Raw genomic sequence first — 24,555 nt, forward strand, 5'->3', positions numbered from 1 at the left:
GCAATCCTCGGACAGACAGACGGAAGCTGCCCCGCCCCGATCCTGGCCAGCAGGGCGAGCAAGGAAAAAGCCCGACAGGCGACAGAGATTAAAGGAAAGGAAAATGTAATCCGACGGAGGATCTGGGCAGCAGCGAATAAATAAATAAATAAATATAACAGGGGGGCGCTGCCTGGCCCGCAACGAAAAGGCAGAAACCCCCCAAGAAATGAGAAATAAAAGGGGGGAGCGGCGCAGGCATCCCCCCCCCCCCAGCCCCTGGGTAATTAGCGGCTGCCCTCCCCTGGGAGAGCTGCAGGGGGCGCTGGAGAGCCCGGGCAGGATGGAGGTGGGGAGGGGCAGTAAGTGCTACAACCCCTCCCTCTCTCTGAAGTGAAAAAGCAGGGCTGGATTTGGGGGGGAGGTTTTTTGTAGGATAGGAGCCTGGGGCGGGAACGAAGGAAAACTCTCTGGGACTTTTGTCAATCCCATTTCTTGTTTCCTCACCAGCCCCCCTGCAAATCATTCCTGGCCTCAGGGAATACCCCATTCTCCTTCTGATGTTACTTTCTTTCTGATTTGCCTGGTCTGCCTAAAAGTTATTTGGACCGGGGGGGGGGGGGGGGGGGGGGCCAGCATCGTGTGGGAGGAAACAGGGGGGGAGAAGGGCTCCATCAGGGAGCGAGAGCGCTAAGCCCGGGGCAGCCGGCGCCAGCTCCCCTGGTGACACTTAGTGGTCAGCCCCAGAACAGCACCAGAGGTGCTCTGGGAGGGAGCTGCAACCCTGACCTCTCAGCTGGAGGAGGGCGCTGCTGGGCTGGATTGGGGGGGGGGGAGGGAGTGTGGAAGAAGAAGAAAAAAAACCCCACCTAAATGTTGCATCCCCGACGAGAGCCGGAAGGCGCAAGACCAGAAGCTGTGCGGTGATAGAATAAATACAAAAATCTTTGCACCTTGCCAGAGCCAAAAAACCCATTCAGGAGAGCTTGCTTAAATGTTACATTATATTACATTATGAATGATAATGGGAAGAGGTGAGAAGAAATGTGGATAATGGGACCATTATCCAGCACACAGTGAAGGTCCTGCTGTGCCGGGTGAAAGGATGGCGTTATTAAACCCGTCTGCCATCGGGAAGCACCGGTCCGGAACAGTTCTGGAGGGGGGGGGGGGGGGCATCAGGACAGAGAGTACCCAGCTACTGCTGCAAGCCTGCGAGAACAGCTGCTTCTCTCTGCTGGCTGAGTTATAATTCCCCGGGAATTTGCATGGCATCCATTCTGTAAGCGATTAACGCAGCAGGACAACCCCCTCTCCTTGCCAACGAAATTTAATCAAGGGCCGTTTATCCCTGCATCCCTTCCCAACCCTCTGAACACAGACACACACACACTCTCACAAGAACATAAGAACATGCCAAACTGGGTCAGACCCAGGGTCCATCAAGCCCAGCATCCTGTTTCCAACAGAGGCCAAACCTGGCCACAAGAACCTGGCAAGTACCCAAACACTAAGAAGATCCCATGCTGCTGATGCCAGTAATAGCAGTGGCCATTCGTTATTGATTAATAGCAGTTTATGGACTTCTCCAGAAACTTATCTGAACCTTTTATAAACCCAGCTACACTGACTGCACTAACCGCGTCCTCTGGCAACAAATTCCAGAACTTAATTGTGCATTCAATGGAAAAGAAGTTTCTCTTATTTGTTTTAAATGTGCTACTTGCTAACTTCATGGAGTGCCCCCCTAGTCCTTCTATTATCCGAAAGCGTAAATAACCGAGTCACATCTCCCCGTTCTAGACCTCTCATGATCTTAAACACCTCTATCATATCCCCCTCAGTCGTCTCTTCTCCAAGCTGAACAGCCCTAACCTCTTCAGCCTTTCCTCATTCTGAATGTGTTTTGGAAAACAGCTGTTCACATCAGCTGGCAGCTTGAACTTGGCTAACCGAAACTGTTCCCCCTGTGTGTAGAAGGTGGCTATGTCATTGTCAGCTCCTATGTGCATACGTGACAGCCTGCCTAGTGTCCTCACGTCTCCTTTCCAATGTCTAGAAAAGTTCTCTCTCTCTGTGCAGATATATTTTTACATAATGTGAAGTTTAATCCTCGCTTTGACCAGAGTCCAAACAGCTTCCTGTCCCCGGTGGGGGGTCAGGGGCCTGGGTATTGCCCACCTTCCCCCCCGCACCCCATATTGAACAGATCCTGGACCTCAGCCAAAAAGCCAAGAAGCCTGAGCACATAACTCAAGCCGTGGCTGATCATCGAGAGAGAGATCACGATTCAAATTGTGCACCTTTTATTACAGCCTCTCTCACCCCCTCCTACTTGTAAAATATCTCCCTGGAGGTACTTCCGAAGCTCTTCCTGCTTCAAATAACTCACGAGACTGGAACGAGAGTTACCCTAGTGAAAGCCAGGTGAGGAAGAGGAGGAGGAGGGAGAGCAAGAGGATGGTGCAAGATGACTTCCGGATGAGAGCCAGGCTGCCATGAGTAAGGAGGGATAGACCACCCACAGCTAACAGGGTCCTGAAGTGCAGTGGGCAACACCCAGCAAACTATAAGTGGGGTGGGTCATTTAGATATTTACAGTAACAAAATGTATATATGTATGTACAGAGTGTGTATGTATATATACAGTAAAGCAAATAAAGAGGGCAGAAAAACAGTGCTAAAGTGTACCAGAAAAATTAAATAATAGACATATCACAAGCAAGGAACACGAATGCAAACAGTTACATAAGGTACTGTTTTCAGAGAACTTTTATTCAAATAAATTTATGGAAAAAGTCATTAGTTAGTAAAATCCAAGGAAGCAATAAAAAAAAACTGCTTATACAGACTATGCCAGGAAAGAAAATAATCTCCTAGCAGCACGTTACAAAGTAAACATAAGAGAACCGGGCAAAAGCCGGAAAAAAAAAATCCCAACCTACGCCGTGTTCAACCAGCATCAAACTTTAAAAAGAGAATTTCCATATCGCTGGCAGCTTAGTAACGGGATCCTCTTATCCCTGTCATCAAGGGGTCAGTTCCTGATGGCAAAGTGCACCCTCTCGCCCGGATAAAGGGCTGTTTGTTTGGCCACAGGCGGCTTCTTGAGAGAAGGCCACAGGTGCATCCAGGACTCTTACACAGCACCAGGAAAAAATAGTAAAAGACTACAAATGACACCAGGACAACGAGCGTGTGGCATTACTAAAGCTTATTATAAAAGGTTATCTATTTTAAAAACCCCCAAAAACCCGAAGACTTGTCGACACTTACGTTTACGTGTGCTGCACTAATCAGACGACAGCCATTTCCATACATTTATGTATTTATTTAGTGCTTTTTTTATATACCGGCATTCATGATACAATCACATCATGTCGGCTTACAAGGAACCGGGGTAGAATGAATCTCCAAAGGCGTTAAAACCCATCTATAAAGAAAATTGTACAGTCAGGAGCCTATCAGAGGACACCGGCCGTACAAGCAGTTTTTTGCTGCTTCCTTGTATTCTTGCAATGACTTTTTCCATGCATTTATTTGAATAAAAGTTATGTAACTGTTCGCGGTAGTGTTCTTTGCTTTTGCTATAGTTATCTGTCCGTCCGTATGTCTCTGTATCAGATCACGTAAGCCAGCAGAGCGACCAGCAAAAGCCGTTTCTTGTCCTCCTTACGGGTGTCGGAGGGTTCACTCTGGGAGGGGTAACCAGGGGGCAGAAAATATCAGGGTGCACCTCATTCACCCCCCCCCCCCCACCATCAATCCTCAGGGGTCGCTGTCCAGCCAGGGATGGTGCTGAAGAGCTGCCCGAGGTCGTTTCAGCACCAGCGCCCGGCCGGACAGCGCCCCGGGTCCCAGTCCTGCGCTTACCCAAAGGGAGAATTTAAAAAAAAAACCCTCTCTCCTCCTTCAGGGGATTTCACAGTTTGCAATGTTCAAGGCACGGCTGAGGTCGCCCTGTTGGTCCACCAGGAACAAAAGGTCAACAAAACAAGACCTGATGAAAGGGGATCAAAGCTTCTCTCAATAAAACAAATACAAACATCCCACCTACAGCTTGGTTACATTTCTAATGTTTTGGGGGTTTTTTTATGCATCATTTTTCTATGCCAGAACATAAAAAAACAAAAAAAAACAAAACAAAACAAAAACAACATAAAGCAGGAGAAGTAAAAAATTCAAGAGATGAATTGGAGATGCAGCGATCAATCTCTCAGAGCCAGATGTGCTGGGCGTTTTTTTTTCTGCCACACAGACAGAAAGCGGGAACAAACCCTTCAGCGCCCTGACCCTCCTGTGGACCTGCGTGTTTATTGTAGGTAAGCCAGCGGGCTCCAACGCGGGGAGGGGGAGGGGGTCTGTAAACCCGGGAATCCAGCGTTCGGGTCCCACTGGCACTCCTCAGGCAGATCACCTTCTGCTGCCTCTGATAAAAATAGGGATCCTGAGTTACCTTTCTTACCCATTAGGCACAGAAGGGGGGGAGAGGGGGAAATGCCTTGGTAAACCTCTCTGGGGCGGGGGGGGGGGGGGGGACAGGGAAATTCCCCACAGTACCTGAAATGTACCGGCTGACGAATCCTTTCTTTAGGGAGAGCTTAAGGCAAGCCACGACGGAGAGGAAAGAAAACAGGAAGGTTGGCTCACGTCCACGGGGGAACGGGTGCGGGGAGCACCCCCTGTCCCACCCTCTCCGTGTCGGTGGCGGCCGTGCTCGCCCCGTTCCATTTCGTTACATTAAAATCGCCGGATCCGCAGATCACAGCTCCGAAGATAGGGAGGTGGGTTGTTCTCTGGCTAATTCTGTATCAGGAGAAATCACCGATTTATTTTAAAGTAGGTTTAACTGTTCACTGGGTTTTTTGTAATTTTGAAACTTGATCGAATGCCGTGATTTCAGTTTTGCAAGCTTCTCTGGATATCGGTGAGAGGAGCAGGATATACCTTTTAAGAATAATATTAAATAGTGTTTTTCTACTTAAGAACATAAGATTTCCCATACTGGGTGAGACCAAGGGGGTCCATCAAACCCAGTATCCTGTTTCTAACTGTGGCCGATCCAGTTACAAGTACCTGGCAGGACCCCAAGGGATAGAGAGATTCCAAATTTTTTATCCTAAGAATAAGTAGTAAATTTATGCAGCTCTACCTTAATAATGGTTAATGGACTTTTCCTCCAGGAACTTGTCCAAACCTTTTTTAAATGCAGCTACACCAACAGCTTTCACCACATCCTCTGGCAATGAATTCCAGAGCTTAATTATGCATTGAGTAAAAAAAATATTTTCTCTTATTAGTTTTAAATGTATCACTTAGTAACTTCATTGTGTGTCCCCTGGACTTTGTACTCTTTGAAAGAGTAAACAACTGATTGTTTACTTGTTCCATTCCACTCATTATTTTATAGACCTCTATCATATCCCCCCCTCAGCCGTTTCTTCTCCAAACTGAACAGTCCTAACCTCTTTAGTCTTTCCTCATAGGGGAGCTGTTCCATCCCCTTTATCATTTTGGCCGCCCTTCTCTGTACCTTTTCTAATTCTGCTCTATCTTTCTTGAGATGCGGGGACCAGAACTGCACACAGGACTCAGGATGAGGTTGCACCATGGAGGGATACAGAGGCAGTGTGATATTCTCTGTTTTATTCTCCATTCCTTTCCTAATAATCCCCAGCATTCGGTTTGCTTTCTTGGCTGCTGCTGCTCACTGAGCAAAAGATTTCAACATATTTTCAATGATGACCCCTAGATCCTTTTCCTGAGTGGTGACTCCTAATGTGGAACCTTGCATTGTGCAGCTATAACTGGGGTTACTCTTCCCTAAGTGCATCACTTTGCACTTGTGCACATTAAATTTCATTTGCCATTTGCATTCCCAGTCTCCCAGTCTCGCAATGTCCTCTTGCAATTTCTCACAATCCTCTTGTGATTTAAGAACTTTGAATACATTTGTTTCATCTGCAGATTTGATCCCCTCACTTCTTGTTCCCATCTCCAGGTCATGTATAAATATATTAAAAAGCAGTGGTCCCAGAACAGATCCCTGGGGCCCTCCACTATTCACCTTTCTCACTTGGGAAAATTTACCATTTAGCCCTACTCTCTGTTTTCTATCTTTTAACCAGTTGGCAATCCACAATAGGACACTGCCACCTAATTTCCTAAGAAGTCTCTCACGAGGGACTTTGTCAAACGCTTTTTGGAAATCTAGATACGCTATATCAGCTGGCTCACCTTTATTCATGCCCTCAAAAAATGTAGCAGATTGGTGAGGTAAGACTTCGCTCGGCTAAATCCATGTTGGCTTTGTTCCATTAAACTAGGCTTATTTATATGTTCAGCAATTTTGTTCTTTATGATGGTTTCTAACATTTTGCCTGGCTCAGACATCAGACTCACTGGTCTGTAATTTCCTGGATCACCCCTTGATCCTTTTTTAAAAATTGGCGTTACATTGGCAACCTTCCAGTCTTTAGGTACCACAGATGATCTTATTAATAGTTTACCAATTTCTAACAGCAGGTCTGCGATTTCATTTCTCAGTTCTTTCAGCACTCTGGGATGTTTACCATCTGGTCCAGGTGATTTGCTACTCTTTAGTTTGTCAGTTTTTCCCTAGTACTTCTTCCAGGTTCACTGAGATTTGTTTCAGTTCCTCTGAATAATCACCTTTGAATATCATTTCTGGCATGGGCATAATATCTCTTACATCTTCCTTAGTGAATGCGGAAGCAAAGAATCCCTAAGGGCTCCTTTTACCCCCTTGATCATCTAATGGTCCAGCTGACTCCCTTGCGGGCTTTTTACCTCAAATGAACCTGAAAACTTTTTTATAATGAGTTTTTGCTTCCACAGCGAGAGCTTCTTTTCAAATTCTCTTTGCCTTCCTTCTCAATGCTTTGCATCTGACTTGCCAGTGCTTGTGCTGTTTCCTGTTTTCTTCATCCGGATCCCTTTTCCATTTCTTGAAAGATGTTCTTTTAGTTATTAGAGCCTCTCTCGCCTCACCTTTCAACCATGCCAGTAGTTGTTTAGCCTTCCTTCTATCTTCCAACTCACTTCTGCCCTTCAGGGGACCAGCGGCAGCTCCACAAATGTGTGTGTGTGTGGGGGGGGGGGGCACAGAGAAGGGAAACAATGAATTTCAGGCTGGGCAAACACCAAGTGCCTTTCGCTCCAACCAATGTGGTCCAGCCAGACTGGGGGAGAGGGCACACAAGCTGCTTCTTTGAGGGTGAGACGCTCTCGCTCCCAACACCCTCCATCTGGAGCTGCTCCCACAGAGGATGGATCACAGTAGAAGTTCCCCAAAAGCAAAAAAAAAAAAACCCCAAACAAATTAAGTGAAATGTTGTTTGTCCTTAAAAAAAAAAAAAAAAGCAATTATGCTTTTCTGCCTTTCATGCATGAGGAGATATTTTTAAGTTGCCCTCAAACTATCAGATGTTTTTAAAACCATGTTCTTCCTTTTAGTGTGTATAAATAGACAAGAGAAATTTAATGTCAAATGATATTGCTTAAAAATAAATAGGATTATTTTTATTTTTTAAAAAAAAGCACCAAGCTTCACTGAAGCACTTTCTGGGGTCTGGAGGGGGCTAGGGATCCATGGACACATTTTGGAAACCATTTCCAAAGGAGAGGCCAAATTAATCATCACGCTTCGCTAGTTATAGCATTAATAACCACCTCTTACAATGTTATCATTTACATTTATAATTATCTGATCTTCTTTTTCCTTCTTAATCCAAGTTATTGTTTCCCTGTTACATGTAACTGCTTTTCTGCACTATTGTTCAAATTGTAAAGTTTATTATATTGTGCACCCCTGTTCCTTGTGAACCAGCATGATGGGACTTCTGTCTTGAATGTTGGTATATAAAAAAACTTAAATAAATAAATAAATAAATAATTAATTAATTAATAACAACTTAACAGGAGGCTCATTTTAACCTTGGCAGTTTCAGCTTCTTACATAACTGCGAGGGGAAACCTACAGTCACTAAGAAGTTTGTGATTTGAATATGGAGCTCAACTAATGCAGAGAAAGATCAAAGGAGGATACAACCAGAGGCAAGGCAGGAGTGAGATGCATTGGTAAAGATGTGTGTGAGGGTCTCAGTACTGGAATAGCAGGATGTGCTGCAGGGCAGGAGTGAGGTGCATTGGCAGAGCTGTGTGTGAGGGTCTCAGTACTGGAATAGCAGGGGGTGCTGCAGGGCAGGAGTGAGGTGCATTGGTAAAGATGTGTGTGAGGGTCTCAGTACTGGAATAGCAGGGGGTGGTGCAGGGCAGGAGTGAGGTGCATTGGCAGAGCTGTGTGTGAGGGTCTCAGTACTGGAATAGCAGGGGGTGGTGCAGGGCAGGAGTGAGGTGCATTGGCAGAGCTGTGTGTGTGAGGGTCTCAGTACTGGAATAGCAGGAGGTGCTGCAGGGCAGGAGTGAGGTGCATTGGTAAAGATGTGCGTGAGGGTCTAAGTACTGGAATAGCAGGAGGTGCTGTAGGGCAGGAGTGAGGTGCATTGGCAGAGCTGTGTGTGTGAGGGTCTCAGTACTGGAATAGCAGGAGGTGCTGCAGGGCAGGAGTGAGGTGCATTGGCAGAGCTGTGTGTGTGAGGGTCTCAGTACTGGAATAGCAGGAGGTGCTGCAGGGCAGGAGTGAGGTGCATTGGCAGAGCTGTGTGTGAGGGTCTCAGTACTGGAATAGCAGGAGGTGCTGCAGGGCAGGAGTGAGGTGCATGGGCAGAGCTGTGTGTGAGGGTCTCAGTACTGGAATAGCAGGAGGTGCTGCAGGGCAGGAGTGAGGTGCATTGGCAGAGCTGTGTGTGAGGGTCTCAGTACTGGAATAGCAGGAGGTGCTGCAGGGCAGGAGTGAGGTGCATTGGTAAAGATGTGTGTGAGGGTCTCAGTACTGGAATAGCAGGAGGTGCTGCAGGGCAGGAGTGAGGTGCATTGGCAGAGCTGTGTGTGAGGGTCTCAGGACTGGAATAGCAGGAGGTGCTGCAGGGCAGGAGGGAGGTGCATTGGTAAAGATGTGTGTGAGGGTCTCAGTACTGGAATAGCAGGAGGTGCTGCAGGGCAGGAGTGAGGTGCATTGGCAGAGCTGTGTGTGAGGGTCTCAGGACTGGAATAGCAGGAGGTGCTGCAGGGCAGGAGGGAGGTGCATTGGCAGAGCTGTGTGTGTGTGAGGGTCTCAGTACTGGAATAGCAGGGGGTGCTGCAGGGCAGGAGTGAGGTGCATTGGCAGAGCTGTGTGTGAGGGTCTCAGTACTGGAATAGCAGGAGGTGCTGCAGGGCAGGAGTGAGGTGCATTGGCAGAGCTGTGTGTGAGGGTCTCAGTACTGGAATAGCAGGAGGTGCTGCAGGGCAGGAGTGAGGTGCATTGGCAGAGCTGTGTGTGAGGGTCTCAGTACTGGAATAGCAGGAGGTGCTGCAGGGCAGGAGTGAGGTGCATTGGCAGAGCTGTGTGTGAGGGTCTCAGTACTGGAATAGCAGGAGGTGCTGCAGGGCAGGAGTGAGGTGCATTGGTAGAGCTGTGTGTGAGGGTCTCAGTACTGGAATAGCAGGAGGTGCTGCAGGGCAGGAGTGAGGTGCATTGGCAGAGCTGTGTGTGAGGGTCTCAGTACTGGAATAGCAGGAGGTGCTGCAGGGCAGGAGTGAGGTGCATTGGCAGAGCTGTGTGTGAGGGTCTCAGTACTGGAATAGCAGGAGGTGCTGTAGGGCAGGAGTGAGGTGCATTGGCAGAGCTCTGTGTGTGAGGGTCTCAGTACTGGAATAGCAGGGGGTGCTGCAGGGCAGGAGTGAGGTGCATTGGCAGAGCTGTGTGTGAGGGTCTCAGTACTGGAATAGCAGGGGGTGCTGCAGGGCAGGAGTGAGGTGCATCCATGGCACCGTAAGTAGGAGAAATACAAAGTGTCTCCGATTTCTTCAGCGAGAGATGGTCACTAACTACCAAAGGAAATAGATGTAATAAATTATTTTCCACTGTCTTGGTCTTACTTCAGAAAACCTGGAATCAGCTTCGAGGGCTCTTGCAGGCAGGGGCTGGGAAGCGGCAACGGCAGGCATCCTGCTATGGATTGTATTAACCCCGCAGGCAAGAAACAGTGCATTCAATTCAAGTACAAGCTCCAGGAGAAAGACAGCGAGAAGATAAGAAATCAGCAGAGCAGAGAGATTACAAGAGGCGAGAAAGAGATGAACAGCGGAAAGTTCTTTCTTTAACCAGCGACCGATTTCCCTGCCCGGGCTGCTCACATTTCTCTGCTGAGCATCCGTCGGCTGTCAGTGCCCATCACCTGCCAGAGGAAGAGCCCCAGCGGGGGAGAAAATGCTCCCCTCCTGGGGGTGGGGGAGAAAAGACCCTCCTGCTCCCCTCTTTACTGAACCTGGATGCTGTGCTTTGGGCAGGAGGGATCAGGTAGCGGTGAGAGCAGCTCCCGGTTTCCCAGCTTTTACTCTCCCAGCCCAGAAACGTTGCACCCGTGCAATGGGAAATTCGACGTCTGTTCGCACAAGCGAAGCCGCCGCTCCCGGTCTTCCCGTCGTGCTAAGTCCGGGCTCGGCGTGAGGTGAAGCCTGGGACGCGAGTGCCAGGTGCACGGGGGGGGGGGGGGGGGGACACACCGGCTCGGGAGGACGTCCCGGCTTCCGGGCCCGCGCACCCCTAACGACCGCCGTGGACGACGCGCGCGTGGCGTAAAAAAAGAGCTGTCTGGGAAGACATGGAGGGGGGACGGGGGTCGCCGGGTCCAGTCGGGAGTAAAAGACCTCCTACTCCGATGGTGCTGGGTGGGCTTCTCCTTCCTGCTGTGGGGCCCGAGCACGGGGAAAGGGGAAATGCCATCATCCCCCCCCGGGAGTGGAGGCAGAGCCCCCATTGCAGCAGTGAGTGGTGGGGAAGCCTAGGAGCAGGATCGGGCAAGGAAGAGGAGCCGAGCCTCTCTGCGGGCCTGAGAACGAGTGGGGCCAGGTGTAGCCGGGGGGGGGGGGGGGGCGGCACTTACACCCCCCCCCCACCCCACCTCCTGTGCAGAAGGATAGGACAGGAGGCAGAGCACTGTGAGTCTCCTTGGCCCAAAAAGAAAAGGATGAAGGCTGTGGGCCACGGAGGCTGAAGGAGGAGTCTGCAGCTGCCCTGTGCACTCTTTGGAGGGGAGAGTGAGCGTTTGTGTGTGTGCAACTGAGAGAGAGCAGGTGTGTAAGTCAGTGTTAGACAGCCAATCAGAGTGTGTGTGTGTGTGTGTGTGTGTCCCTGAGAGACAGCATGTGTGTGTGTTAGATAGAGAGCCAGTCAGTGTGTGTGAAAGAGCATATGTGTGTGTGTACATGTACCTGAGACACAGCATGTGTGTCTTAGATAGCCAGTCAGTGTGTGTGTTTGAGAGAGGCGGCATGTGTGTGTGTGTGTGTACATGTACCTGTGAGCATGTGTGTGTGTTAGAGAGCCAGCCAGTGTGTATGTGTACACATGTACCTAAGAGAGAGCATGTGTGTGTGTGTTAGAGAGCCAGCCAGTGTGTGTATGTGTGTGTGTGTATATGTACCTGAGAGCATGTGGGTGTTAGAGAGCCAGGTAGTGTGTGTGTTTGAGAGAGGTTGTGTGTGTGTGTGTGAAAGAGCATGTGTATGTGTGTGTGTGTGTACATGTATCTGAGAGCATGTGTGTGTTAGAGAGCCAGTCAGTGTGCGTGTTTGAGAGAGGCTGCATGTGTGTGTGTACATAGATGAGAGAAAGTTTGTGAGGAAAAAACAGTCGTCCCCCCTCCCTGCCACATACATGCACATACACTAATCCATGACAATCTCAGAGCAACCGGAAATCTAAAGTTCCCAGATATGGAGAGCTGAGGATTTTGTCTATGCATATTAGTGTTAATTACTGCTGTTATTTGATATGTATGAGTTTTAATTATTGGAGGTTGCATTGAACAGTATGGTTTTACTATTTTGATTGTTTTATATTTCCCGAGTTTACTGTTTGCTGATTTATGAGGCATGGCGATGTTTCTGTTTTTCCATTGCTGCACTGCATACAGAGTCTGGCTTGTTGTGGTCTCCATGTTTCTATTTGTACTTTCTCAGTGACTTTTGGGGAGGGTATGACTGTGTTCTGCATGGCGTTCTGCCAGCGTGTAGTTTTTCCTAATAGGAGGTTGTACTGGTGTTCTAGGGCCTGAGGGTATGACTGTGTTCTGCATGGCATTCTGCCAGCGTGTAGTTTTTCCTAATAGGAGGTTGTACTGGTGTTCTAGGGCCTGAGGGTATGACTGTGTTCTGCATGGCATTCTGCCAGCGTGTAGTTTTTCCTAATAGGAGGTTGTACTGGTGTTCTAGGGCCTGAGGGTATGACTGTGTTCTGCATGGCATTCTGCCAGCGTGTAGTTTTTCCTAATAGGAGGTTGTACTGGTGTTCTAGGGCCTGAGGGTATGACTGTGTTCTGCATGGCATTCTGCCAGCGTGTAGTTTTTCCTAATAGGAGGTTGTACTGGTGTTCTAGGGCCTGAGGGTATGACTGTGTTCTGCATGGCATTCTGCCAGCGTGTAGTTTTTTCCTAATAGGAGGTTGTACTGGTGTTCTAGGGCCTGAGGGTATGACTGTGTTCTGCATGGCATTCTGCCAGCGTGTAGTTTTTTCCTAATAGGAGGTTGTACTGGTGTTCTAGAGCCTGAGGGTATGACTGTGTTCTGCATGGCATTCTGCCAGCGTGTAGTTTTTCCTAATAGGAGGTTGTATTGGTGTTCTAGGGCCTGAGGGTATGACTGTGTTCTGCATGGCATTCTGCCAGCGTGTAGTTTTTCCTAATAGGAGGTTGTATTGGTGTTCTAGGGCCTGAGGGTATGACTGTGTTCTGCATGGCGTTCTGCCAGCGTGTAGTTTTTCCTAATAGGAGGTTGTATTGGTGTTCTAGGGCCTGAGGGTATGACTGTGTTCTGCATGGTATTCTGCCAGCGTGTAGTTTTTCCTAAGAGGAGGTGTATTGGTGTTCTAGGGCCTGAGGGTATGACTGTGTTCTGCATGGCATTCTGCCAGCATGTAGTTTTTCCTAAGAGGAGGTGTATTGGTGTTCTAGGGCCTGGTGTGACATTTGCAGTGCTGCCTTTCCATGGGTAGGGTTGTTACTCTGCCGTTGCTGGCATTTCATGATGCTTTGGTATGGGAAGTTTACTCTAACGTAACTGAAATTTAGCTTACTCGTGGCTTCCTGAGGGCCAAGCCCGCACCAGGATGTGTTACAATAGGCCCCGGTGCCATTTGGGTTCCAAGTGTCCAGAGCGCTGCATGTAAATATAAAATAAATGCTGCTGTATGTGATATTGTTACCTCAGAAGACTGTATTTTGTCCCTTTTCATGTAAAATCTGTTATTATGCATAACTTCTTTAATATTATGTGCGTGAAGGGTGTGAGAGCGGGGTTGCAGGCTGTAAGGCTCACCTAGGGTCCCTTCCACGGGCCCTGATCCTAGACGGCCCCCTACGACCCCCGGTCTAACCTCCAGTGCCCTCTCTCTAGGATTCCACCCTGACCAAAACCTACGTCCCCACTAGCAGGGTGTGCTAAAAATATCCCTGGAGAGAGAGCGAGGAGCAGGCAGCTGCCAGAGAGACTTGTTTTCAATAACAACCATCTGAAAAGGGTTATTTATAGGAACGGGATGGAAGAATGGGATTTGTCATGCAATTCAGGACAAAGCACCAGCTGGGAAACTCTTCCTAGGTTGCGGTTTCTAATTCTTGCTTTGCCTTGTTTGTATTTTTATTATTATGGAAGGAAAAGTGGACCAGAATGGTAAAGCTACCCACACACTCACACACCCTGCCCCAGCACAGGCAGCGGCAGTGCAAGCTTCACAGACACACACACACACACTGTCCCACCACAGGACACACACACACCCTGCCCCAGCACAGGCAGCGGCAGTGCAAGCTTCACAGACACACACACACACACTGTCCCACCACAGGACACACACACACCCTGCCCCAGCACAGGCAGCGGCAGTGCAAGCTTCACAGACACACACACACACACTGTCCCACCACAGGACACACACACACCCTGCCCCAGCACAGGCAGCGGCAGTGCAAGCTTCACAGACACACACACACACACACACACTGTCCCACCACAGGACACACACACACACCCTGCCCCAGCACAGGCAGCGGCAGTGCAAGCTTCACAGACACACACACACACACCCACACCCCACAGGACAGATACAGCACAAGCAGCAGCAGCAGTGCTAGCTACACACACACACACACACACAGGTCAGGTACAACACAGGCGGCAGCAGCACTGCAAGCTACACACACAAATTGCCCCAGCACAGGACAGAGAGAGCACAGGCAGCAGCAATGCAGGCTAAACACACACACACACTCACAGGTCAGGTACAACACAGGCAGCAGCAGCAGTGCAAGCTACACACACACACACACAGACAGACACACACACACAGGTCAGGTACAACACAGGCAGCAGCAGCAGTGCAAGCTACACACACACACACAGACAGACACACACACACAGGTCAGGTACAACACAGGCAGCAGCAGTGCAAGCTACACACACACACATATACACACACACAGGTCAGGTACAACACAGGCGGCAGCAGCAGTGCAAGCTACACACACACACACACACACGCTGCAGTGCAGTCTTCCTGTGGGAACGCTCTGTGTCTGGCACTCTGTGGCACAGGAGCACCTTCGAGAGCCCCTTCGGCTCATTTCCTGCCAGGAACCTTAAATAGATGAGTGCGAGGCAGAAGCAGCTGCCCAGGGCACCAGCCTGCGCTATATTACTGTGTTTGTGCAAGTCCGTTCAGCAGAGCTAATGTGAGATGACAAGAGAGCACGGTCTGTGAATGCAGATGAGCCCCCGGCAGGTAGCAGCCCTCCAACCCTCAGACATCTCGGCAGAGACTTCCAGCTGCAGGGGAAGATCTCGCCTAGTGCTCTCTTCCTGCCACAATCAGGGGGGGGTCTGCATGGACCCTACCCCCCTCCCCTCCAGAAACGTGAGGTGAACCTGGCTGGGCGCCAGGCTGCCCGCCCCTCCCCAGCACCACAGCCTGGCTGGCCCCGGGAGACCTGCCTCCTGGCTGACACCTCTCCATGGAAACCTGGTCATCTCCTCGGCAGTACAGAGTCATCTCCCTGACAGATCCTGCTGGCAGACAGAATAAATATCGATCTGGCCCGCAGCTCCTCCGTGCAGGCCAGGAGGGGAGGGGACTCGCAGGCATTAGCACAAGTAATGGCTACTAAGGGCTCTGCATCCTGCGTTTAAAGCCAAAACCGTGACAATGGGGGGGTAGGTGCTTCACACACAGACACACTCACATACACACACTCACACACACTCACACTCACATACAAGAACACTCACATACACACACACGCACACACTCACATACACACGCACACACACACACACACACACGCACACACCTGCCCCCCCCGCCGGACACATACACACACACTCACATGCACACTCGCATACACAATCCTGGGAGCACCTGCAGCCCCTGATTCCACCATCACTTTAAGCTTCAGAGCTGGCAGCTGGTCTTCAGTTTTGTTGCCCAGAGTGTGGCCTTTAATTGTATCAGACGGGCACCAATGCCCAAAGCCCACCCCCTGCTATTCCAGTACTGAGACCCTCACACCAGCTCTGCCAATGCACCTCACTCCTGCCCTGCAGCACCTCCTGCTATTCTAATACTGAGACCCTCACACACAGCTCTGCCAATGCACCTCACTCCTGCCCTGCAGCACCTCCTGCTATTCCAGTACTGAGACCCTCACACACAGCTCTGCCAATGCTCCTCACTCCTACCCTGCAGCACCTCCTGCTATTCCAGTACTGAGACCCTCACACAGCTCTACCAATGCACCTCACTCCTAACCTGCAGCACCTCCTGCTATTCCAGTACTGAGACCCTCACACACAGCTCTGCCAATGCCCCTCACTCCTGCCCTGCAGCACCCCCTGCTATTCCAGTACTGAGACCCTCACACACAGCTCTGCCAATGCACCTCACTCCTGCCCTGCAGCACCTCCTGCTATTCCAGTACTGAGACCCTCACACACAGCTCTGCCCATGCACCTCGCTCCTGCCCTGCAGCACCCCCTGCTATTCCAGTACTGAGACCCTCACACACAGCTCTGCCAATGCACCTCACTCCTGCCCTGCAGCACCTCCTGCTATTCCAGTACTGAGGCCCTAACACACAGCTCTGCCAATGCACCTCACTCCTGCCCTGCAGCACCCCCTGCTATTCCAGTACTGAGACCCTCACACACAGCTCTGCCAATGCACCTCACTCCTGCCCTGCAGCACCTCCTGCTATTCCAGTACTGAGACCCTCACACACAGCTCTGCCAATGCACCTCACTCCTGCCCTGCAGCACCCCCTGCTATTCCAGTACTGAGACCCTCACACACACACAGCTCTGCCAATGCACCTCACTCCTGCCCTGCAGCACCTCCTGCTATTCCAGTACTGAGACCCTCACACACAGCTCTACCAATGCTCCTCACTCCTGCCCTGCAGCACCTCCTGCTATTCCAGTACTGAGACCCTCACACACACACAGCTCTGCCAATGCACCTCACTCCTGCCCTGCAGCACCTCCTGCTATTCCAGTACTGAGACCCTCACACACAGCTCTGCCAATGCACCTCACTCCTGCCCTGCAGCACATCCTGCTATTCCAGTACTGAGACCCTCACACACACACAGCTCTGCCAATGCACCTCACTCCTGCCCTGCAGCACCTCCTGCTATTCCAGTACTGAGACCCTCACACACAGCTCTGCCAATGCACCTCACTCCTGCCCTGCAGCTCCTCCTGCTATTCCAGTACTGAGACCCTCACACACAGCTCTGCCAATGCACCTCACTCCTGCCCTGCAGCACCCCCTGCTATTCCAGTACTGAGACCCTCACGCACAGCTCTGCCAATGCACCTCACTCCTGCCCTGCAGCACCCCCTGCTATTCCAGTATTGAGACCCTCACGCACAGCTCTGCCAATGCACCTCCCTCCTGCCCTGCAGCTCCTCCTGCTATTCCAGTACTGAGACCTTCACACACAGCTCTGCCAATTCACCTCACTCCTGCCCTGCAGTACCTCCTGCTATTCCAGTACTGAGACCCTCACACACAGCTCTACCAATGCACCTCACTCCTGCCCTGCAGCACCTCCTGCTATTCCAGTACTGAGACCCTCACACACAGCTCTGCCAATGCACCTCACTCCTGCCCTGCAGCACCCCCTGCTATTCCAGTATTGAGACCCTCACGCACAGCTCTGCCAATGCACCTCACTCCTGCCCTGCAGCTCCTCCTGCTATTCCAGTACTGAGACCTTCACACACAGCTCTACCAATGCACCTCACTCCTGCCCTGCAGCACCTCCTGCTATTCCAGTACTGAGACCCTCACACACACACAGCTCTACCAATGCACCTCACTCCTGCCCTGCAGCACCGCCTGCTATTCTAATACTGAGACCCCCATGCATATATATACACAGCTCAGCCAGTGCACTACACTGGCTGAGCTGTGTATATATATAATATTGTGTATATATATAATATTGTGTATATATATAATATTGTGTATATATATATAATATTGCAGTACTGAAACTGTATCACAAGCACATTCTGACAGTGTTTGAGGAATTCAGGAAGGCTCTGCATGAGTGAGAGAAAAATGATCCCCTTCCCCCCTCCGTACAAAGAGCTGGTAATCAAATATCCTTACTTGCCTCACCCTCGGTATGGAAGGAGCTTTCCCAGTCCTCTGTCATGGCTGCCAGGGAGTCAGTGCTTGGAGGCCCATGGGCGTTAATAAGTGGAGAGCTGCTCTGGGGTGGAGACTGGGGGGGGGGGGGGGGTCAGTAGACCTTTGGGTGACCCCCTTCCCCCAGATTACTGCAGGCTGAGCTTAGGATAAGAGAATGCAATCCCCATGCAGGCTCAGGGAGCAGCTGCCCCTGGGCTTAGGCATTGGGGGTAGAGAGGATGCCCAGGGGGGGCGACGACGTGAAGGGAAAGCCAGGGGCTCTGCTGAGGTCTGGGCCTCTGCATCAGGAAGCTTTTTTTTTTTATTTAGGTGAACGTAGATGCTGCTTACCTACAATCCCTCTCTCTCTCTCCCTCTCTCCCTCCCTCCCTCTCTGTCTCTCTCTCCCTCTCCCTCTCTCTGTCTCTCCCTCTCTGTTTCTCTCTCTCCCTCCCTCTCCCTCTCCCTCTCTGTCTCTCTTCTCTCTCTCCCTCCCTCCCTCTCTCTCTCTCTCCCTCCCTCCCTCTGTCTCTCCCTCCCTCTCCCTCCCTCACTCTCTGTCTCTCTCTCTCTCCCTCTCTCTTTCTCTCTCTCTCTCCCTCTCTCTGTCTCTCTCCCTCCCTCCTCTCTCTCTCTCTCCCTCCCTCTCCCTCCCTCGCTCTCTGTCTCTCTCTCTCTCCCTCCCTCTCTCTCTGTCTCCCTCTCTCTCTCTCTCTCTCTCCCTCTCTCTCTCTCCCTCCCTCTCTCTGTCTCTCCCTCCCTCTCTCTCTGTCTCTCCTCCCTCTCTCTCTCTCTGTCTCTCTCTCCCTCTCTCTCTCTCTCTCTCTCTCTCCTCTCTCTCTCTCTCTCTCCCTCTCCTCTCTCTCTCTCTCCCTCTCCTCTCTCTCTTTCTCCCTCCCTCCCTCTCTCTGTTTTCTCTCTCGTCTCTCTCTCTCTGTCTCTCTCCCCTCCCTCCCTCTGTCTCTCCCTCCTCACTCTCTTCTCTCTCTCTCCTCCCCTCTCTCTCTCTCTCCCCTTTCCCCCTCTCTCTCCCTCCCTCTCTCTCTCTCTCCCTCCCTCTCCCTCCCTCGCTCTCTGTCTCTCTCTCTCTCCCTCCCTCTCTCTCTGTCTCCCTCTCTCTCTCTCTCTTTCCCCCTCTCTCTCTCTCCCTCCCTCTCTCTGTCTCTCCCTCCCTCTCTCTCTGTCTCTCCCTCTCTCTCTCTCTGTCTCTCCCTCTCTCTCTGTCTGCAGGTCTTCGTTCCCTCACTGGGGTTTTGCCAGCGTCTTTACGACACACTAACTCCTGAACTTCCAGGGACCGGGGCGGCCTGCGGATGAGCCGGCCTTCTGCTGGGAATTGGGGGCCTGGACGAGAGACCGAGGGCAGTGGTGGGGGGGGGGGGCCACAGAGCCTATCCCCCCCCCTCACCTTTGCTTCATCTCCATCGGTTGGAGGTTAGATAAAGGAAGAGAGGAGATTGAAAAAGAAAATAAAGTGAGATCACCCCCCCCCCCCGGGACAAGGGGGGAGAGAGAGGAGGGGGCAGCAAAATCTCAGAGCGGGTGCCAAGGGGCATCGATAGCCCTGCAAGCGACAGTCGCCGAATGGCGCCCTCCCCCTCCCCCCCCCCCAGTGCGGTCCAGAACCTCCCTTCCCGCCGAACGGGACGGGGCGGAGAACAGAACCGGGAGCAGGGTGGTCAAGAGAAATCCACCCACCCCCACCCCAGGAAGCCAGCAGTCAGGAGAGGGGGCGAGGGGGGGTGGCAGAGGGAATGGAAAGCCAGAAGGAGCCATGGGATGAGGCTGAAGGGAAGGAGATGAGAAGGTGGTGGGGGATACCCCAGAGCAGATTTCCAGCAGAGGAGGAGGAGGCCCCAAAATCAGTGGAGAGGTTCAGGAGTCCTGGGGAGAAAGGAAAGGGAAGCACCCACCTGTGAGAGAGCAGAGCAGGGCACAGCCAGAGGGGGGCAAAGTGCCCCGTGAGCCCACATCTTAACCCAAGGAGACCGCAAACCTGGAGGGCTAGCAGCAGATCCCAGGGTCATAAGAACATAAGAACGTGCCCTGCTGGGTCAGACCCAGGGTCCATCAAGCCCAGCATCCTGTTTCCAACAGTGGCCAATCCAGGCCATAAGAACCTGGCAATTACCCAAACACTAAGTCTATTTCATGTAACCATTGCTAATGGCAGTGGCTATTCTCTAAGTGACCTTAATAGCAGGTAATGGACTTCTCCTCCAAGAACTTATCCAATCCTTTTTTAAACCCAGCTACACTAACTGCACTAACCACATCCTCTGGTAACAAATTCCAGAGTTTAATTGTGCGTTGAGTAAAAAAGAACTTTCTCCGATTAGTTTTAAATGTGCCCCATGCTAACTTCATGGAGTGCCCCCTAGTCCTTCTACTATCCGAAAGAGTAAATAACCGATTCACATCTACCCGTTCTAGACCTCTCATGATTTTAAACACCTCTATCATATCCCCCCTCAGTCGTCTCTTCTTCAAGCTGAAAAGTCCTAACCTCTTTAGTCTTTCCTCATAGGGGAGTTGTTCCATCCCCTTTATCATTTTGGTTGCCCTTCTCTGTACCTTCGCCATCACAATTATATCTTTTTTGAGATGCGGCGACCAGAATTGTACACAGTATTCAAGGTGCGGTCTCACCATGGAGCGATACAGAGGCATTATGACATTTTCTGTTTTATTCACCATTCCCTTCCTAATAATTCCCAACATTATGTTTGCTTTTTTGACTGCTGCAGCCCACTGAGCCGACGATTTCAATGTGTTATCCACTATGACACCTAGATCTCTTTCTTGGGTTGTAGCACCTAATATGAAACCTAACATTGTGTAATTATAGCATGGGTTATTTTTCCATATATGCATCACCTTGCACTTATCCACATTAAATTTCATCTGCCATTTGGATGCCCAATCTTCCAGTCTCACAAGGTCCTCCTGCAGTTTATCACAATCTGCTTGTGATTTAACTACTCTGAACAATTTTGCATCATCCGCAGATTTGATAACCTCACTCATGCCTCCCCCTAACCTTGCTCACACCTTCGGAAATGCCCAGAACTCCCAACCCTGCAGGTGAAGGTGGGCTGACTCCCAGGCCAGACCCCCCCACGGGAAAGCACCCACCAGGAGCCCAGATCGGATTCCTAAAGCCGGGTTTCCCTTCCCGAGGGGAGCGGGGCTCGTGAGCGGCCAACGGCAACGCACCCCCGTGCCCGGGGCGACGGCAGGGCTGGTTTCACCTGGGCGCGCACGGGCCTTGCCTGCGACAGCACGAGGCTGGGATACGACATCACAGGGCCTCGCTCGTGACACCAGAACTGCCGGGCTAGGCCAAAGGTCCGTCTGGCCCTGCATCCCGTCTCCGATGGCGGCCCACGGCGGGCACCCCCCCCCCGCCACGCCACACCCCGCGGGGTCCCTGCAACCTTGGCGTAGGCATGCACCCCCCCCCCCCCACCCCTTCTGTTAAATACCCTGGTGAGGGATCTCCCTTCCATCAATTGCTCTAAGTCCCTTACTGACCACCCCACCCCCCAAATTACCCTATTTGCCCCCAGAGCGCCCCCTGTGCCCATGGGTGGGGTAGCACTTACTTTTGCATCATTGGGTGTTCCCTTAATCCCCACATACCCTTCCTCTCCCCCCCCCCCCCTTCTGCCTGGCCCTAGGATTTCTTAGACGAGTCCCTGATCATCTTTGCTGCCCCCCCCCTTGGGATGGGGGTGACCAGACCGGCACACGGCACCCCCCCCCCAGGCAAGACGTCACCAGACGGGGGCAACGACGCCACAGGCGGCTGCTGCTGAGTCACGGTGGCAGCGCAATGCCAAGCAGAGCCACCACCACAGCGGCCTCCCCACACCCCCCCCCCAGCTCTCTCCCTCCCTCCCCACACCACCCCCAGCTCTCTCCCTCTCCACCCCCCCAGCTCTCTCCCCCCAGACCCCCCCCCCAGCTCTCTCCCTCCCTCCCCACACCCCCCCAGACCCCCAGCTCTCTCCCTCCCTCCCCACACCACCCCCCAGACCCCCAGCTCTCTCCCTCCCTCCCCACACCACCCCCCAGCTCTCTCCCCCCAGACCCCCCCCCAGCTCTCTTCCTCCCTCCCTGTGGCTCCTGTCCCAGGCGTTCACAGCCTGATTCGTACAGCATGTGAGGGGGGGTGGTCTCCCCTGTCAGGCTCGCCGGTAACCGGGGGGGGGGACGCAGGGCTTGTAAGCAGCCTGCCGGGAGAAGCCCAACCTGTGGAGCTCGGGGGCTTCCTTGCAGAATAGCAAATTAACTTTCAAGTTAAACGCCAGGGGCCTCCCCTTAAAAACCGCTTGGTCTAGACAGAGGGCACAACACGGAGCCGGGGGGGGGCGGGGGGGACTTCTAATGCAGCGAAACTCCGGGGCGCGGGCAGAGGGGGCTGCGGGGGGGGGGCGTTATTACCCACCCCCCCTCAGACACACACATCCTGCTCCCTATTTTCAAAGATGAGCAAAAACAAAAAACCCAAAAAAACAAACCCACCACCAACAACAAAAAACGCCACCGCGCAAACATAACTGCAGGAGCAACAGGTCCCGCTCCGCCCCGGCTCCCGTGCACCGGGGGTTCCTCGCTGGCCCTGAAAGTTTCCCCGGGAAAGGGGGGGGGCTGGATGCGGGCAGGTGGGAGCCCCTGCCCCGGGCTCTCAGTCTCCTGCCCCCCCCCCCCCCGCCTTACCTGTCGTCGGGCTGCCAGTCCCCCAGCAGCAGGTCCCGGAAGCGGTATCGCGGGGGCAGCGGCAGCACGTCCTTCTCCAGCTCCCCCATCCTCCTCCCGGGCCATGCGGAGGCCCCCCCTCCCCGGGGAAGGGGTGCGAGCTCCCTCACTCCGCCGGCATCGCCTCCCCCCTCCCACGGTCACGGCTCCCGCGTTGGACTCGCATCCTCCCTTCGCCCTGCTGCAATCATCGCTTTGCAACCAGAAAAGGAGCTCTCTCTCCCTCTCCTCCACCTCCCCCTGCCTTCCCTCCTCCGTCTCCTGCAAGTTTACAGCAGATCTTCCCCTCCCCTCGGTTTCCAAAATGAGCAGCCCAGGATGGAGGGGTAAGGGCTGGGGGATAGATTTGTGCTTAGACAATAAAATCCTAAGGGGGGAACCCCCCCCCCCCCCAAGCCAGCAGCCGATGCTTTCCCGGCTGCTCTTTCCTGCCCCCCCACCCTGGCTGTACAAGGGAGGGACGAGGCGACAGTCAGACCAGAGCTATCTCGGGAGTCACCGGCTTCCAGACTTCTAGAAAAGATACAAATAATAATAATAAAAAAAAAAGGTGTCTGCAAGAAAGGGGCGAGGGAGGGCTTCACTAGGCAAGGGGGAAAAAAAACTAAGTCAGAAAGACCCCCCTGCTGGCTCTGATTTTAATGCATTTCTGCTGAGAGACTTTCCTGCTGCACTGGGTCCAGTGTTAGGAAGCTAAGCATACGATGCATAGGAGGTGCTGCTGTGCTCACTGTCATCAGCAAAGCCCAGACTGACCCGGCACCCATACATGGGAGGAAGGACTACAGCACAGACGGCTGAACAGCGGAGCTTCATCAGAGCCCCATGCAGGGGTCACACTGATACACGTAAAGCATGAATACAGCACAGAGAGCTGAAGAGCAGATCTTCATCAGAGCCCCATGCAGGCGTCACACTGATGCACATAAAGCATGAATACAGCACAGACAGCTGAAGAGCAGTGCTTCATCAGAGCCCCATGCAGGCGTCACATTGATACACATAAAGCATGAATACAGCACAGACGGCTGAAGAGCAGATCTTCATCAGAGCCCCATGCAGGTGTCACACTGATGCACGTAAAGCATGAATACAGCACAGACAGCTGAAGAGCAGATCTTCATCAGAGCCCCATGCAGGCGTCACACTGATACACGTAAAGCAGGAATACAGCACAGACGGCTGAAGAGCGGATCTTCATCAGAGCCCCATGCAGGCGTCACACTGATGCACGTAAAGCACGAATACAGCACAGACGGCTGAAGAGCAGATCTTCATCAGAGCCCCATGCAGGCGTCACATTGATACACATAAAGCATGAATAAAGCACAGACGGCTGAAGAGCAGATCTTCATCAGAGCCCCATGCAGGTGTCACACTGATGCACGTAAAGCATGAATACAGCACAGACGGCTGAAGAGCAGATCTTCATCAGAGCCCCATGCAGGCGTCACACTGATACACGTAAAGCACGAATACAGCACAGACGGCTGAAGAGCAGATCTTCATCAGAGCCCCATGCAGGCGTCACACTGATACACGTAAAGCAGGAATACAGCACAGACGGCTGAAGAGCGGATCTTCATCAGAGCCCCATGCAGGCGTCACACTGATGCACGTAAAGCATGAATACAGCACAGACGGCTGAAGAGCGGAGCTTCATCAGAGCCCCATTCAGGTGTCACACTGATACACGTAAAGCATGAATACAGCACAGAGAGCTGAAGAGCAGATCTTCATCAGAGCCCCATGCAGGCGTCACACTGATACACGTAAAGCATGAATACAGCACAGAGAGCTGAAGAGCAGATCTTCATCAGAGCCCCATGCAGGTGTCACACTGATGCACATAAAGCATGAATACAGCACAGACAGCTGAAGAGCAGAGCTTCATCAGAGCCCCATGCAGGCGTCACACTGATACACATAAAGCATGAATACAGCACAGATGGCTGAAGAGCAGATCTTCATCAGAGCCCCATGCAGGCATCACACTGATACA

The 24,555-nt window shown here is 52.0% G+C and overlaps 1 protein-coding gene across 1 annotated transcript in view; it reads right to left on the reverse strand.

Annotated features, from left to right (window-relative positions):
• LOC115080951 (potassium channel subfamily T member 2-like) overlaps positions 1-22,715 on the reverse strand; it is a 94,981-nt gene extending 72,266 nt beyond the window's left edge. The window contains exon 1 of the mRNA XM_029585426.1: positions 22,515-22,715. Within this exon, the coding sequence (XP_029441286.1) occupies positions 22,515-22,603 (89 nt within the window). The 5' untranslated portion in view covers positions 22,604-22,715. The remainder of the gene's footprint in view (positions 1-22,514) is intronic.
• Positions 22,716-24,555: the final 1,840 nt, after the last annotated feature.

The sequence above is a fragment of the Rhinatrema bivittatum genome, chromosome 19 (genome assembly GCF_901001135.1).
Source record: "Rhinatrema bivittatum chromosome 19, aRhiBiv1.1, whole genome shotgun sequence".
NCBI lineage: Eukaryota > Metazoa > Chordata > Amphibia > Gymnophiona > Rhinatrematidae > Rhinatrema > Rhinatrema bivittatum.